Source organism: Hypomesus transpacificus, chromosome 19 (genome assembly GCF_021917145.1).
Source record: "Hypomesus transpacificus isolate Combined female chromosome 19, fHypTra1, whole genome shotgun sequence".
NCBI classification, from domain to species: domain Eukaryota; kingdom Metazoa; phylum Chordata; class Actinopteri; order Osmeriformes; family Osmeridae; genus Hypomesus; species Hypomesus transpacificus.
This window is the reverse complement of record NC_061078.1, coordinates 7,528,896-7,546,197: the sequence shown is the minus strand read 5'-3', so window position 1 is coordinate 7,546,197 and position 17,302 is coordinate 7,528,896. Positions and strand designations below refer to the sequence as shown.

Sequence of the window (17,302 nt, the reverse complement as noted above, 5' to 3'; positions counted from 1 at the left end):
GAAGCTGCAGGGTCCAAATAAAATCTCTTCCCCCGTCTTGGTATGGAGGACAGAGTAGAGTAGAATGTGTGGGGGAGGGAGGGAGGGAGGATAAGACCGGTACATGAAGACAGAGAGAATTCCTTCAAGTAGATGCTTGCTCCAGTGGGATTTTACTTTGGAGGTTTAAGTAATTCATTATCTCAGTCTGAAGTTGCTCTGGTGGTGGGGGAGGCAGCACACACACCAAGTGCTGTAAACACCTGTTAGTCAGGCCAATAAAGCTAAAAGGAACTTAGGATGGAGAACTGACTGAGAGAGAGGGAGAGAGCAGATCATCCGATGGTTACCCGATTGGCCCAGGCAGCAGACAGTGACAGTGTCCCTCTGGTAACAGGTCCAGCTGTCTGGCACACACAGGGATCTGAACCACACTGAGGCTATTAACGCCATCACAGCAGCAGACATTCTAGAAGGTTCCAGTAAAGCCTGGCTTAGGACACCTCAGGGCCAAGACAAACATCCAGAGGAAGAACATAAACAGTGTCTCCCTTTGAGGTGAGAGAACGAGAAAGAGAGAGAGACAGAAAGAGAGTGACAGAAAGAGAGAGAGGGAGTACCAGAGAAGAAAGTGTTCAGGGGAACAATGCTGCTGTTGATGTTGGAGAGGGAGAAAGGGGGACAGAAAGGGAGAGGAGGAAAATATGGAGGGAGAGAAAGAGAGAAAGAAAGAGAGAGAGAGGGAGGAGAGCGACAGAGCGGGAGGAGAATAGATATTTTTACATTCCCATTGAGGCAAGCCTGGTCTGAAGCCAGGCTGAAGTGGTCAAAGAGGACCAGCCCATTGTGTGTGTGTGTGTGTGCGTGCGTGGACAAGCAGTAAAAAGTTAAACGTTAAACGTTTACTGCTTCACCTCATTACTCCTCTACAACAACGGGAAACACAGCTACTATATATAGTATAACCATGATTACTGACCTGCGGTTACTCACTGACCCGATCACACACACAGGGATTGTCAAGGGTGTGTCCCGCATTACTCAGAGAGCAAAGGGCAGTGTCTACGTCGTCAACTGGACAACAGTCAGATCAGGTAACTACAGACCAGAATCTTTCAATCCAATAATTGTGAGAGTGTGTGTGTGTGTGTGTGTTTGAAGCCAGAAGTGGCAGAAGGAGGAGACATGGAGCAGCCTCACAGGAACATGAAGTCCCTGAGAGAGGTGCCGGGCCACAGGAACAGCCCTTCCTATCCAGGGGAGTGATCTGTACTTCCAGAGAAGGGTTGAGTCTGGACATAAGCACTCAGCCTTCTAGCCTGTCACACAGTACACCACCAGGACCGGGCACAGAACGTCTAGTCTACCTAGCAGCCAGTTTGGGAAGCACAATGTCCCATGTGATTATGTGACGATGTCAGATGTCATCATGTGATGATGTCACGATGAACATCTGTAACACCACTAAATACTGAACTTGACAAAATACTACACAACTATACTGTCTTACAGAACTAAATAATACGGATCATACTCCCCTTCCAGTGTGTGAGTGTGTATTTGTGAGTGTGTATTTGTGAGTGTGCATTTGTGAGTGTGTATCTGTGATTGTTTATGTGTGTCTTTAGAGAGGATGCAGCTGTGTTTTGGTCCCTTCTTCCTTTGGGATTCAATCTAAGGACCGTCGGGGTTGCCAAGGTTACGTTTAATACAGAAATGTCACAGGGGATGGTCGCAAAAGGCCTGTCTTTATCTGATAGGATACTGGGACCTGAGACTGTCTCTGGTTGGATGGTGTAGTTGTCTGATAGGCTAAGGCTAATGCTCATCTCCAGTCTGAAATGCTTCAGCAAGCCCATGTATATGAGAGTGTGCCAGTGTTTGGCACTCTCAATAAGAGCTATTAATAGCTGGATTGTCAAGAAGAGCTTAACCGGATCAAACACTGCTCTGCTGCTCCACTGTCCCAGGTCCTGCTAACACCACCAGGATGAGGAGGAGGATGAGGAGGACTGGTCACAGAGGCAGGGAATTGCTGGCCCAGGGAAGTGAAACAGGGAAGTGTTCAGAGTCGTACCCGGCAGGTCTGAAGACAAGCTGTCTCTTTTTGTATGTGGTGTGTATGTGTGTGTGAGCGAGGTGAGGCGAGTGAGTGAGAGAAAGAAAGAGAGAGAGATCATGTCTGTGTGTGTGTTTATTGTGACCGAGAGGAAGATAGCCTTTTATCTAGATGAGTGGAGAGAGAGAGAAAAGAGACAGGAGTAGAGCAGTGAGAGAGCAGGGAAAGGTAAGGAGAGAAGGATGGGAGATGAGGAGATGAGAGGGGAGGTGTGTGGTGGACTGAGGAAACAAACCAACACACTGACACACTATCTCCCAACACACTGTATAGTTATACACACACACCCATCTCTCTGATGTTAACAGTCATGGGGAATAAAATAAAAACCTATAATCCTGCATTTGGATTAAACTGTTAATCTGGAGCATGTTCCCCTCTGAAGGCATCCCTATCTCTCACACACGGAGAGAGTGGGGGGAGGAGAGAGAGATAAAGGGAGAGATTGAGAGGGGGAAGAGAGAGAGAGAGAGAGGAGAGAGAGAGAGAGAGAGAGAGAGAGAGAGAGAGAGAGAGAGAGAGAGAGAGAGAGAGAGAGGAGAGAGAGAGAGAGAGAGAGAGGAGAGAGAGAGAGAGAGAGAGAGAGAGAGAGAGAGAGAGAGAGAGAGAGAGAGAGAGAGAGAGAGAGCGTGTATGTTTGGAGAGAGGGAGACAAACAAGGCTAGCGGGACTGAACTGCAGAACACTAGCCAGTAGGGTGAGCTGTAGGAGGGGTGCCAGGATGCTGCTGCCCTGCAGGACATGGAGCCTCCATACTGGCCCTCACACACACACACCTCCTCCCCCACTCTGCTAGAGGAGTACAGGGGGATAATGTCCGCTGAGCCAGGGGCTGATGTGCAGCTGAGATCCTCAGTGACCCACACACACACACACAATACAGCCCCATCCCAGTCATCCCCACCCTAGCAGCAAAGTCATCCCTGCTCACCCACACTCTAACTGTCCTTAACTACTACAGCCTGCAGAGGCCGAACTTTCCAACAGTCAGGCAACCAGGCAGTATGACAAAACGGGCCGGGAGAGGCTGGTAGAGTCCAGGAGAGACCCAGAAGAGATTGGTAGAGGTCAGGGGAGGTTGATAGAGGTCAGGCGAGGGTGGGAGAGGTTTAGAAAGGTTGGGTCGGTGCAAGGAAAACCAAAAATAGGTTGATAGAGGCCAGGAGAGGCTAGTAGAGGCCGGAGGAGTTTAGTCGAGACCAGGAGAGGCATAACAAGGATGATACACAGACCACAAGCAGCTTCTGGAATAGCCAATCATAAATCAGCAAGCTATCAGCCTCTACACCATTACACCCTCCAGGAATGTACTGATAAGCAGCCATGGCCTCAACCACAGCCTCAACAACCACTCTCTCCTTCCTTCTGTTTGTCTCTTTAGCCATCTCTCTCTCTCTCTGTCTCAAATGAAAAGTTACTCTCAATCGCTTTTTTGTCTCTTTTTCTCACGTTTATGTCTCCCCCCCTCCCTCAGCACCAGGTTCCCGCCCACTCCTACTGCATGTTGGGAATCAATGAGTTACTGTTGTAGTTGCTACACTCCCCCTGGACTTCAGAGGCTATGCACTCTCCTACTCTCTCTGCCTCTTTGCCTCTCTGCCTCTCTGCCTCTCTGCCTCTCTGCCTCTCTGTCTCTCACTCCCCTTCAACCTCCCTTTTACTCTCTCACTATTTTTCCCTCTCTCTCTGTGTGGGAGAAAAGGGGAAAGAGATAGCAGAGTGGGTCTTTTCTGTGGTATCCTGTTTATACAGAACTAAGATCTAATTGTCCTTAATGACCTGTTACACACACAGCTTCCTTTTACTTATTATACACACAAACAAGGCCGTGGTGGAATGCGCTCTGTAAAATTCCACTATTAAGGGATGAGAGAAATGGAAGATCCACTCGACTCCTCTGCTCAGAACAGAAAGCGTGTGAGATTTTATTTAAATTTCAGTCAGACATAGAGGGGGGGGGGTAGAGAAAGGGAGAGCGAGAGAATTGTGGAAGAGAGTCTCCGGGCTGTAATGTTATGATGATGAAGAGAGCTTCTTAAGACCCTCCGTGTGATTCAGATTAGACTAGGGCCAGTGCATCTCCCTCCTTCCTCCCTCCCTCTCTTCCTCCTTCCCTTCTGCCCCCTCACACACAATCTCTCCCCTCTCAGGTCTCCCTTCCAGTGCCCCCGCTCCCTTCCACCCGGTGCCTCTACTCTCCTTCTGCAGCTAGACAGCAGGATCTGCAGCTCTGACAACTGCCATAGTCATCGCTGTATTTACGGCAACCTAACCCCACCAGAACAGGGAGTCAGATGGCTGAGCGGTTAGGGAATCTAGCTATTAGACTCTCTGGATAAGAGTGTCTGCTCAATGTAAATGTAGAACAGAGATAGTACAGGGAAGTGGTGCTGGAGGCTGAACTTCTATCATCATCATGATCATCATGAAGGATCCTCACCCAGTGCACCAGGAGGCCCACCTACAAAGACAGGCCTGTCACAGAGACAGAGATAGAGCTCATCTGCACTACAAAGCCCCCTCAGCAACGACCTCCTTCCCTCCATCTCTGACAATGAAGGGTGCAGAGCCAGACACTAGAGAAAACCAAAACATCAACCCCCTCTCTCTCTCTTCTTCCTTTCTATCTCCCTCTCTCTCTCTCTCTCCTCCTCTCTCTCTCTGTCTCTCTCTCTCTTCAGCCTAATTACATCTCCCTCCATAGCTGATGTTAACAGGAGATGTTTAATCTTCAAAGAAAAACACAAACCATCCAGGGCCAAATGTGAGGCTTTTAATTAACTCAAACTCCCTTCTCTCCCTCTCTATCTCCCTCTCTCTCTCCTCTCTCTCTCACTCTCTCTGTTGCCTCTAAACACCACGCTAGTCAGGCTCTATTTATAGAGCTGTCCTGATACTATAAATTATGTTTTCTTGCTATGCTCTCAGCACAGCATGCATTAGGGAGAAATATATAAAGAGAGAAAGAGAGCAAGAGAACACCAGGCAGGCAATGAGGAATGAGGACAGACTTAAATGCACTGGAGTAGCAGAGCTCATGTGTATCTTTTGATTCTTGGCCGTGTCCACCTCATTACTGCCTTCTCTAACACCAATAGACCTGCTGGAGAAGCCTGGGTACTAATGCTCTGGACCTGCTGGACCTCCTGCTTGTCCCCATCACTCCCTGCAGCCATGGCACAAGCTCTGCTCTGCCATCTCCCTGCTCTTCTTATCCCTTCTCTCACACCAATACTTTCTCTAGGACAGGAAACTAGAAGGACTACCTCTCATTATAATAAGTCGGAGTTGCATATTAACTAGCTAGCAGGTTTCATGTTTAGATAAGATAGCAACATGGTCATCCCCACAAACCTCCATCCTCCTTGGTGTCAGCTGAACGCTCACTGTCGGCCACATCATGTGACCTGGCCCTGGGGAGGGGGGAGCTCTGCAGTGTTCCTTCCTGTTTGTGAGAGCAGCTGGAGGCTGATTGGCTGATAACAACATTCCTTAGCTCTGACTGACACACCCACATGTGGTGATGACGACTGATACTCCTCACAAACCATAATATCCATCCTAGTCACTGTGTTGATTGGTAGCAGAATGACTCTTGTCACATACTGTGCTGACTGTACACACCCTCTGTGATAACATTCTCTGAATGGGACACAGTACTGAGAATATGAATCTATACTCGAAATATGGCTCTTTTGAGAATATGGCTCTTGATTCAGAATGTGGCTCTTTAGAATATGATTCTCTGGTGAGAATATGAGTCACCACTAGAATGTGACTGTCACCACTGGAATGTAATTGGTATGAGAGCAGTCTACCCTTCTAACCTATTCAGGTAGGCGCAGCCATGACCTGCATGGGGGGAAGGCATTGGCATTGCAATATTTGTTTAATAAACATACTATAAAACATGTGTAAGATAAATATATTAGAAACATGAATAGATGGTGGTCTGGTTCAGAGAAGGCTGTGGTAAGAACACAGACAAGACTACTGAGGCTCACTCCAGTCTAGCATCGACAATGAAAACGATTTCATCTGAGATTTATGGCTCACCTAAGTAATAACTCATTCCATAGTCCATTCGGCCATTATCGAGCTGGCACTCAGGTTTACTCTCACTACATCCAGGACACGCAAACACTCTCCCCGTTGCCGCAGTAGCTCGACTGGAAGAACTGACCAAACCTGAATCCTATGTTGAACCAACTGTAGGCCTACACACTCCTGCCCTGTCAATCCACTCCAGGTAGGAAAACTGTGGGTAGCCTACTTCTCCAGAAGTATTTGAAGCAGCTATGTCCACATCTTGATGTAAATATCAAAACTGTCAATTTGACGTAGGACGACGGCGACTCAGCGTCGACAAACACCTGCTAGATTTGCATATGAGCGGACAATGACCGAAGGATTTCGTACAAAACAGACACTTTCAAATAGGCTACAGTGACTGCCTGACGATAACCTGACCTAATTTACTCTGAATCAAGGCCTGTGTGTACAAACACACACTCTGACACACTACAGGGAAATGTGCACCGTAGAGTGACGCAGAACGACGTGAAATAGTTTAGCTTTGCTAGTGAACAACACTGCCACTAGAAAGACAAACACTACTTTACGCGGGCTTCGGAAACAGCAACCGTTACAATGTTTCACCGCATGATTGGTCTCTAATTACTCTGCTTCCCAATAATGACATGGAGAGGAACAACATTGCATTTTGGCAAATTCCCTGTAAGAAAAACCACCCGTTCTAAAGTGGGCTAGATGACCATATCAGCAGGTGTTTTGTCCAAGGGGCACGGGCAAAAATGTCAGAAATTCTATTTCTGCTTTAGGCTAGGTTTCATCCTCTACAGATCAAATAAGTTCTTAATTTTGATTAAGGACACTTCAAGAAGATGCTGAGGTCCCCAACCCTTATAATCTCAACTGCCTGTTCACTATTTAAGAACGTAAATAAAGTTGAGGTAGTCTACACCGCCGATACGTTGACTTGGATATTGATGGAATACTGGCTATGAGATTAGCATGTTGCAGGCTATTATAGCATCCCATAGGTTCTTGTCCAGGTTTGAGTCATGTGTTAATTCACTGATGCACTGGGAGCGATGTACAGCATTCATATTGTTTTCCTGGGTTTATCGGTTGTCTTACCTTGTTAGCTGCAGCCTTTGCCGACATTTTACTCCCTTGTTCCGTTCCAATAGTAACGCACGTTAAATACTTTTATTATCAATTTGACCCAATTGCGGAAAAGTCCTTTTCTTGATTAAGCCCAGCGGCCGCCACGCCGGGCGGTGTTATTTTATTCTTTCCCAGACGACAAGAAACATGTCACGAAAATGTGTGAGAACAGTCCAAAGTTCATCATTTTCCGTCCACTGGAGTTTTCCTTTCAGCTTCACCCCAGATACATTGAAATATGTGAATTGTACTCCGTTTGAAATACCCAAATGTTTATATTTACAGTAAAATGTCTCTTCTAACCAAGTCGAAGGCTAAACTATTAGTAAAAATGTTGGTATATCTTGCTCCGCAAACCAAGCGCAGGAAAACTGCAATGGAAGCTTAGTACGCCTCTGTCCGGCCGCTTCGGCTCTCGCCAAGCAACAATCCTGACATGTCGACAGGAACAGACCATTGCAGTTCAGTAGGGGTGCCGGAACGTTTGTAAAACGGAACAGGGCTTAACTACACGCTTTATAGAACAAATTAAAATGCTTAGGCGCGTTGAAAAAAACACCAGATCTATTTTGTGTAAACATGAACTTGGATACACTTATCAACGTCTCGTACAGCAAATAGATCACATCGTTATGCACAATTTCCCCGGGAAATAAAGAGCTCGCTCTTTCCCTCCCTCTCCCACTGATGTGGTGTGTTCTCCTCCCCAGCCCCCGCTGGGCTGCTGGGTGATGTTGGTTGGTACTTGTGTTGGGTGTAATGCTCTGCGTTGAAGGCCAACGTGCCCTAACTCACAACATCTTGAGCGCTAACTAACTCGAGCTGACACTGTGAGCACACCCTGTAGTTGAAGTTCCCTCGTCCCCATTGACTCAAGAATTAGGGCATTAACCTACTTAATAGTGCAGATGCTTAGTAGTGTAGCTTCTGTCACGATACCCTAGCAATTGCTAGGACTAACGTACTGGGAGTCAGGTGGCTGAGCGGTTAGGGAATCGGGCTAGTAAGGTCGGTGGTTCGATTCCCGGCTGTGCAAAATTACGTTGAGTCCTTGGGCAAGGCACTTCACCCTACTTGCCTCGGGGGAAATGTCCCTGTACTTACTGTAAGTTGCTCTGGATAAGAGCGTCTGCTAAATGACTAAATGTAAATGTACTGTACAACAAACAAACTATACAATGAATAGATTAACCCTGCAGTGAATAGTAACAGGCTTGACGGTGAACCTCCATGACTGTAGGCTGCATCACCTTGCCTATGACTAAGGATTTAAAGGCTCCATCCACCAAACATGGCAGTCTAAAGCCATTATCTGTGCTTTCCTGTAGTTTTGGAATCATAACCAGTTAAACTGTAACTTTAACTGTATTTTATGCAGAATAATTCACATCACAGGAGTCTTGTGGTTTTGGAAGGACTAGTTGTGGCAAATTAGAGCCCACACAGGAAACCACTGGTGCCCCCTGACCACTTCCTGTGGTTTCTCAGCACCACCCAGAGACAGGAAGTTGCTAGTTGCATTGTGTTATGGTGAATGTCTCAGAGCTGGCTCACTCTCAGGGGGCTGAGCCATGTGTGAGTGTGTTGGAGACCTGGCAGCAATGTTGTTGTATCTACACCCTACTATAATGGCTGCCTGATCACCACTGATCATGATCATTAGAGTCTTCTCAGAAAACCGGAAGGTTATATATTTATATTTAGTCATTTAGCAGACGCTCTTATCCAGAGCGACATTCTTTCTGAGGCAAGAAGGGTGAAGTGCCTTGCCCAAGGACACAACGTCATGTGCACCGGCCGGGAATTGAACTGGCAACCTTCAGATTACTAACCCGATGCTGTACCCGCTCAGCCACCTGACTCCCCTTATATGTAAGAAAAACAGACACAATGTTCCCTCCTCTAGCGCAGCCATGACGATTAGGATACCATGTCTCTTACATACCAAAGATTGGCTAAATGAACCCAACAAGCAGGGAACCCTCAAGCGACCCACACGATAGCTGTGCTGTTGTCTGTCAGTCAAGATTACACCATCCTTGTGCTCCATTTCATTGTGTGTTTTTTAATGACGTCATAGGAACGTCAGCATGCATGCCTCTGTAGACAGCTAGTGCTGATGGCACTGAGGCGCCCTGGTTTCCAAACGGCCATTTTGACAAACTAGGTTCTCACATTTACTCTCGCTCTCCCTTTCTTTCCATAATTCTTTCTATCTCTTTCTTACTCCGGTCTGTCCTTGTTTTTTTCTTTTTGCCTGGCACATGCAGGTGGTCATGGAATACAACCCAGCACACAGGACCATGGGTGAAAACCCGGCAGCGTACAGAGACCCGGGAGATTACGATAATCTTCATCATTTAAACCCCTCTTTCTCTAAACCACTCAAATCATTAAACAAGCTAACAACATCATAAAGTATCGTCATGAAAGCTAGTCCTAGGTTTGGTGCCCCCTTGGTGCTGAGAGAACGTAGGAGCATACGTACTAGTATGGAGGCCAGCCGATCGCTCCGTCTGAAGCGCAGGTTCCTGTCTGGATCCACCAGGGAGGAAATCAGGATGTTCAGCATTCTCTCCGTGTTTCACGGCGTTCCTAACACACTAATAATGAACTTGCTTTCGGCACCGAGCCCAATCACCTGGATGATGGGTCACCGAGGAGAGTCCCAGAGATGACAAACTTACGGATGCAGCTCGTACCTTTTCTAACCCTGCTCCTGCTGTAACCCTGCTGCTGTAACCGTGCTCCTGCTCTAACCGTGCTCCTGCTGTAACCCTGCTGCTGTAACCGTGCTCCTGCTGTAACCCTGCTCCTGCTCTAACCCTGCTCCTCTCCTGTGCTTTAGCTAGCAGTGATGCTCTGCAGGAAGGGGAGAGAAGAGACGTTGGTGACACTCCAACGTGATCAAAGTCTACTTTGTCCTGCATGGCTGCTCTCTCCCCCCCAATACACACACACATACACATACACATACACACTCACACACCAGAGAAGCTGAACGACTCGAGAGCTCAGGTGTTCTCATGGAAGAGCAGGCACAAAAACACCACTCCACCACAAAACACGCTGGAAGGAAGACACACATACACGCACGCACACACACACACTCGCTCACTCACTCCCTCACACACTCCCTCACACACACACATACACACACACACACACAGGCCTGTGTGAGGAACGCTTCAGAGGACTCCTCCAGTGTCCCCCAAGCAAAGAACGCTAATGGACAGTGAAACAACATGAACCATACAACCTGTACACCATTGCCGACAGACACACATAGACAGATACACACACTCTGCACACACACACTCACACACATTTTGCACATCCACATACTGCATGTGTGGCTGTTCAAACAACACATACATGTTAGAGGCCTGAGTCTGCAGTTCCAGTATCTCTCTGAGAAGACAACCACTGTTTACATATTCACATTTCTGCCTTTGAAGTTCTACAGCAGAACATGCCAATGAGGCTAACACAGGCCTCTATGTGGACAGAACTTGTCAGAACAGGGCTGTTACCTGAGGAGGTCAGAGGTCATCTTCTACAGTAACTGATCAATTAAACAGGCAGAGAGAATGAACAGTTCATCTCTCACAGACAGAGAGAAAAATAAGTGAGACCTTACAGCTAAAAAGAAAATGAAAGAGAAAAGATAGTGTCAACAACGAGAGTCATACATTGAGAGAGTGATAGACTTCTGTGAGCCTCACTGTGAATGACAGGAAGTGAGGTGTCTGTTTCCCTGGCAATCTGCATCTGGCCTGCGTTAGTGGCTGATCGGCTCTGTGATCCTCCCTGGTCATGTTGACTCTGGGCATTCCTGCGCTAGGGTCCACAAGACCTGGGGCTCTGTTTCTACTGGCTAACCAGAACCTGCTGCAGGTCAGAGGTCAGGGGTCAGGGAATCCTCCCCACCACCCAGCCTTATTTACTTATTCATGAGATGTTTATTTACCCACGGAGGTGGACTATAGCTCAAGAGAACATGGAAGACTACTGCATAGCAATCACTGGGGCTAGAAACTAGGAGACAGCTAGCACTGCGGTTGGGAACTACTAGACAGCTAACACCAAAACTAGGAGACAGTTAGCACTGAGGGTAGGAGACAGCTAGTATTGGGAATAGGAACCAGGCGACAGGAACTGTAACCTCTACCACAGCAAAGTACATTTATGAGCAGTTTCCCAGAAACAGATTGGTCTTGGTCTAGCCCTAGTCCTGGTTCTGGTTCTGGTTCTAGTTCTAGTTGTAATTTATTAATTGTAATCCTCCTCCTAGTCCTAATCCTGTCCCTTGTCCTAATTTTAGTTCTGTTCCTCCTCCCTTTTCTATCCCAAATCTTTGTGCTAAGCCCAGTGATCATCCTGTAGAGCAAGTCCTGGTCCTAGCTCAAATTCTAGTTCTACAGTCATCCTAATGATAGTCCTAGTCCTAGATAAAAAACAACTGATATAGAGTCTGTGTCCAGGAAACGAGTTCTAGGGAACTTACCAAGATAAACATGATAAATGACTCAATGTAATAAACAGGTACAGCTTGTAGGGAAGGAAACAGAAACGTGTCATTTAAAATGGAGGGTTGAGGACATTTCTTCCAGTACTGTAACTGCCCCCCCCCCACACACACACAAGGAGGGAATGTCCTGCTTTCCTGCCATTCAGCCAAGATAAAGGAAGGTGTTATTAGAGGGGCGTTCATTGAGAACAGTAAGCAAACATGAGAACTGGAGGAGGAGGTGAGATTGGGCTAACATAGCAGAGGTCTCTTCCCCAGTACCTGCTCTCTGTACCAGGAGGGGAGAGAGAAAAGTAAAGGAGTGGGGTTGGGTGGAGAGAAGTAGAGAGAGAAAGAGGGTGATAGAGAGACATTGAGAAAGGGCACTACACCTTGTACACTGCAGAGGCCAGGGTTGGTTTCCAGAGGTAGGTTGGGAAACATGGATACTGTACTGAAGTGGGACCTCCTTTTGACCTCCTATCATGGCTGCTATCAGGCTAAACAAACACTATCTGGCCAGCACAGGGATCATTGGATGGACTGAGACTGATAGAGAGATAGAGAGTGAGAGAGAGAGAGACAAGAAAAAAAGACAAAGAATGGCTTGCAGAAAGAATGTAGCCTACAGTGGAAGTAGTGTGTTTGAATCTGTTATCAGTTTCTCTCCAGTGCCTTTGGATTCCTCACTACTACAGCCCCAGTGCAATGACCCATGACTGTTAATGACTAGCCCAGTCAGGTACCATTTCAAAAAAAAATCTACAGGATCACCAGCATGTTGACATCAACGTATTGCACTGGAAAGCTCAAGGTGTGATTTCTCATCTATTTTAGGTACAGTAGTAGGAGAAACAGACAGTGTTTCACTACCAGAGCATGTTTTGATAATATGACTACCTGACAGACTGAAGACTAACACAGCTCTACCAGTGAGACGATATGACTACCTGACAGACTGAAGACTAACACAGCTCTACCAGTGAGACGATATGACTACCTGACAGACTGAAGACTAACACAGCTCTACCAGTGAGACGATATGACTACCTGACAGACTGCAGACTAACACAGCTCTACCAGTGAGCTCATTCCAGTGTTTCCTCCAGGGTCAGCCGCCCTGATTCAGGTCTTGGTGACGTCAGTGCCATTGTTGCACCCCACAATCACATGAGGACCACTCTGAGACTGGAAGACATAGGTCAAATCTACATAAGGAACAATGTAACCTTTACCCTCATTGTTGGAGTATTTTAAGACTTCAATGGAACTACATGCAACGATTTCTTGTTGGTGTTTTATTTGTATGAAGACAGCGTAATGAGTGTTTGTCTATTCTGCACGCTCTCTCTCCGATGAAACATACAAAAACTTCACTACAGCCCATAATCCTTCTCCACACCACAGTTGTCATGCAGTGCTGTGTCAGCAGACATCCTGTCTGGGTTAGCGGAGCAGGAATCCACCTCTGAAGCTCCTCCTACTGGAGGAGACGTTTACATCCTGCTGCTTCCTGGAGCGTCGCCTTGGTAACACAGTATTGGAGAGTTTCACCCCGATAACTAGTATGTACGTTCGGAGTGTGTGTAGTAAGATAATCTAAGCAGTAGACAACATTGTGTGCATTTGCCACAGCCTGCAGCATCCAAACAGTCAGAAGAGGATCAAAACATCTACGGCTGGACTACAGTGATGTCCCCTGAGGTCTGGGGCCCCGGGCCCCTCTCACACAGACACAAAGCACACACACACATGGACACATGCACACATGCACACACACAGACACACACAGACAGACACACAGACACACACACACATCTCAGAACAGTTTGCTGGAGGAGGCCAGCTGAGATCTGCAGTGACCACGTGTGGCTCTGATTCTACTCTGATTCTTCTATATCTTAGCTGGATCATGTGCTGTCTGCATCACCACATGGTGAATGACAGGGCACATCATACACTAATCCGACCACACACACAAACACACACGCACAAATGCCACACACAGCTCTGTGTAACAGCTGCCACTGGAGCCCCATGGTGTAGACAGGTAAACGCAGGCAGGACTCTGACCCCTGACCCATAATTGCCGTGTAATTGAACAGTGGCGGTGAAAGATTTACACGTCTGTAACACACCGATGTCACACTGCCATGCTCTGGAAAACCAATTAGCATGTTCAGTCACCTAGGATTGACTCTTCTGTGTGCGTGTGTGCGTGTAGTGTGTGTGTGTGTGTGTGTGAGTCCTCATGTATGTTTGTGTGTAGTGTTTGCTCCGACCATCGGGCTCTGCTGTAGTAAATACAACCTCCACTTCTGTCTAGGGCTGCCAGAACTCCTTACCTCGTTTAAACAGGAGAGAAGGGAGGGGAGAGGGGAGGGGAGGGGGGAGGGGAGGGGAGGGGGAGGGGAGGGGAGGGGAGGGGAGGGGAGGGGAGGGGAGAGGGGAGGGGAGAGGGGAGGGGAGAGGGGAGGGGGGCAGGGAGAAGAGAGGGGAGGGGAGAGGGGCAGGGGGGCAGGGAGAAGAGAGGGGAGAAGAGAGGGGCAGGGGGGCAGGGAGAAGAGAGGGGGAGGGATGGTGAGAGGGACGGGTAAGACTGAAGGGAGAGGGGGAGAAGCCGTGAAATAGACAAGGTCACACGGTGAGACAAGAGGGCTCTGTCGCTGTATCTCTCTCGCTTTATCTCTCTCGCTGTATCTCTCTTGCTGTCTCTCTCGCTGTGTCTCTCTTGCTGTCTCTCTCGCTGTGTCTCTGTTGCTGTCTCTCTCACTGTGTCTCTATTGCTGTCTCTCTCGCTGTGTCTCTCTTGCTGTGTCTCTCTTGCTGTCTCTCTCTCTATACCTCTCACTGTGTCTGTCGCTTTGTACCTTTTTGTCATCTCCTCTCCCCCCTCTCTCTCACTCTGAGTGTTTTCTGAGGTCATGAGCAGTACAGATCAATATGTGCGGCCCATCACCCACCACCATCCTAACTAACCCACCTGGACAGTAGATCCATGCATACAAAGTCACACAGGGCAGTAGCAATAACTCAGGGTCACACAACAAGTATAAAAACACAAGGTTTCAAATGTAACACTTTGACAATACAGTTGTTTCTTATCTATCTGTTTTTCCTCTCACTTCTCCCCCTATTTCTCTCCCTCTCTCTTTCTCTCGTCCCTCCAGTCTCCCTCTCTTGCTGTGAGCTCATGGTACTGCCTGGCACAGCTGCATTCCTTCATCATGAGCAGATGAGAGGAGAAGAGAATAAAAGAAAAGAGAGGAGCAGAGAAGAGAGGAGAAAGGAGGAGAGAAGAGAGGAGAAAAGAAGGAAGAGACAAGAAGAAAAGAGAGGAGGAGAGGACCGGACAACTCTGGAACACTAACAGGTCTTTATTTGACAAGGAAATGAACTTAACTCTGTCAACTAAATTGAGTTAGGCCTGGTTAGCTGTAAGAGGTCCCAATAGTAGCTGTGTCTGTGAGAGGCGATGGGAAGTAAATATGATTTAGTGGTGCAGGGCTGTAGGGGGGAGAAGGGGGAGGGTAATGTGATAGACAGTTCAGTCCTATATTAACATGCTGATGGTGTGACAGGGGAGAGGCCTGATTAAAACTTTGCTGATGTGGAAATGCACTGTCAGCACAAACACTATGAGCACACACACACACGCACCATACACACACACACACCCAGATCACATCTGCAGTACAGAACAGTCCTCTCTCGTTGTCTCTCTCTCTTTCTCTCCATGTTTCTCTTTCTGGGCCACAGAGCATGTTCAGAGATGTTCAGTCGTGTGCAGTGTGTTCATCTCTGCTGCCTGTTCACCTGTTCACTAGCTCTTCATATATGGAGGGCTGGGGGGGGGGGGCCAGGAGGCAGGGAACAGGGAACAGGGAGCAGGGAGCAGGGAGCAGGGAGCAGGGAGCAGGGAGCAGGGAACAGGAAGGGAAGGATGGATGGAGAGCTGGAGGCAGGGAAATAGAAGAAAAGAGAGAGGGAGAGAGCCCGCGAGGCAAGGTGCATGCTGGGAAGAGACGGGACCCGGCCTGCTGACTAATCCCCAGGACGAGCAGTGCCAGGCCTGGGCCTCGTCAGCCCGTCTCTCACACGGACCCCGGCGCTCCGCGCCAGCCGCTAATGCCCCAAACAACAGAGCCTAATGCATGCGATTAGCGACTGCTGTTTTAGCACATTTGTCGCCTGAAAAGAGAGAAAGGACCTCGGGGCTGTCCTGGGTGCTGCCTGACTGTAAGGACCAGTCTGGTGAACTCAGCAGAAAAGGAGCTTCCCTCAAAGCCAGCATAAGCCCCCCCCCTCCACACACACACACACACACACACGCACACACACACCCTGAGGGGGGCTACTGGACTAGTGCACTATAGGGCTGGTGGGTGTAGGTGAGGGGAGCAGCTGGACTAGTGGGCTGTGAGATGGGCTGGAGGGCAGTAGCATGAGTTTTGGGAGGTTAGTGGTCTAAAGAGGTTTTCCTGGGGAGTTTAGTGTGTCAGTGTCTGTGTGTTTTGTGTGTGTGTGGGTGTGGTGTGTGTGTCATGTTTTAAAAAGCAATGTCAGTAAGGCGTGTTCAGATTGTGGTAAGGAGTGATGAAATAGCTGACTAATCATCATGCAGGAATGATGAACAAAACAGCCTGTTTTTCCCACTGAGACAGTATCCTCTTGACTGACTACTCCCTCTTTCCTCTCTCCCTCCCTCTCTTTCTTCTTTCTTTCTTTCTTTCTTTCTCTCTCTTTCTGTCTGTCTGTAACTCACTCTTTTCCCCTCCCTCTCTCACAGACAGGAGAAGCCCATGGGAGACAGGATGGTCTTACGCATTGTAAAACATGACAATTTTGTGGAATTGTTTACAGTTCAGACAGAAATGAGTTCTGGTGTATCTGAGGTTCCTTCCTGTCCCAGAACTGAAATAAGTTGGGAGGAGGGAGCTGGTGTGTATCCTGAACATAGACAGCCTTGGAACCTTCTGGAACACAGGTACTCAGGACAAGTACAGGGAGAGATATTGGCTTAAGGGTGAGCCAAGGGTTGTATACAACACACACTAACACACCCACAAACATACACACACACTCGCACACTCCCTACAGGCTGCTGTCATCCAGTTACTCACTGCCTAAATTTGCTGCTACAGCAGTCCTGCAGGGGCAAGGGGCCGGGGTTATACTGTCTCACACACACACACACACACACACTAACATGCATGGAACCAATGCACTCTGCAGGACAATGACATTCTACACTGTCTGAGTCACACAAAGTTAAACCGGGTGGAAGAAAGAGAGAGAGAGAGAGAGAGAGAGAGAGAGAGAGAGAGAGAGAGAGAGAGAGAGAGAAAAGATAGGGAAGGAATAGAGAGGGAGGATAGCTAGATGGACAGAAGGTTTTAGTGGTACAGGTGGTGGATATATAGAGGGTAGATGGTGTGCAGATGTTCTTCTCCCTTTCTCCTACAGCTCAGGCTAATCCTGCTCTCATACAAAGACAGATTCTA

At 47.9% G+C, this 17,302-nt stretch overlaps 1 protein-coding gene across 11 annotated transcripts in view; it reads right to left on the bottom strand.

Moving 5' to 3' along the window:
* tjp1a (tight junction protein 1a) overlaps nt 1-7,798 on the bottom strand; it is a 30,395-nt gene extending 22,597 nt beyond the window's left edge. For 3 of the 11 annotated variants that reach the window (XM_047041328.1, XM_047041324.1, XM_047041329.1), the window contains exon 1: nt 7,259-7,795. In XM_047041328.1, coding sequence (XP_046897284.1) covers nt 7,259-7,285 — 27 coding nt within the window. In that variant the 5' untranslated portion in view covers nt 7,286-7,795. Of the gene's footprint in view, nt 1-6,154; nt 6,335-7,258 lie in introns of those variants that run through there. The other 8 variants (XM_047041322.1, XM_047041323.1, XM_047041325.1 and 5 more) reach the window with 6 other exon arrangements.
* Between the last annotated feature and the right edge of the window lie 9,504 nt (nt 7,799-17,302).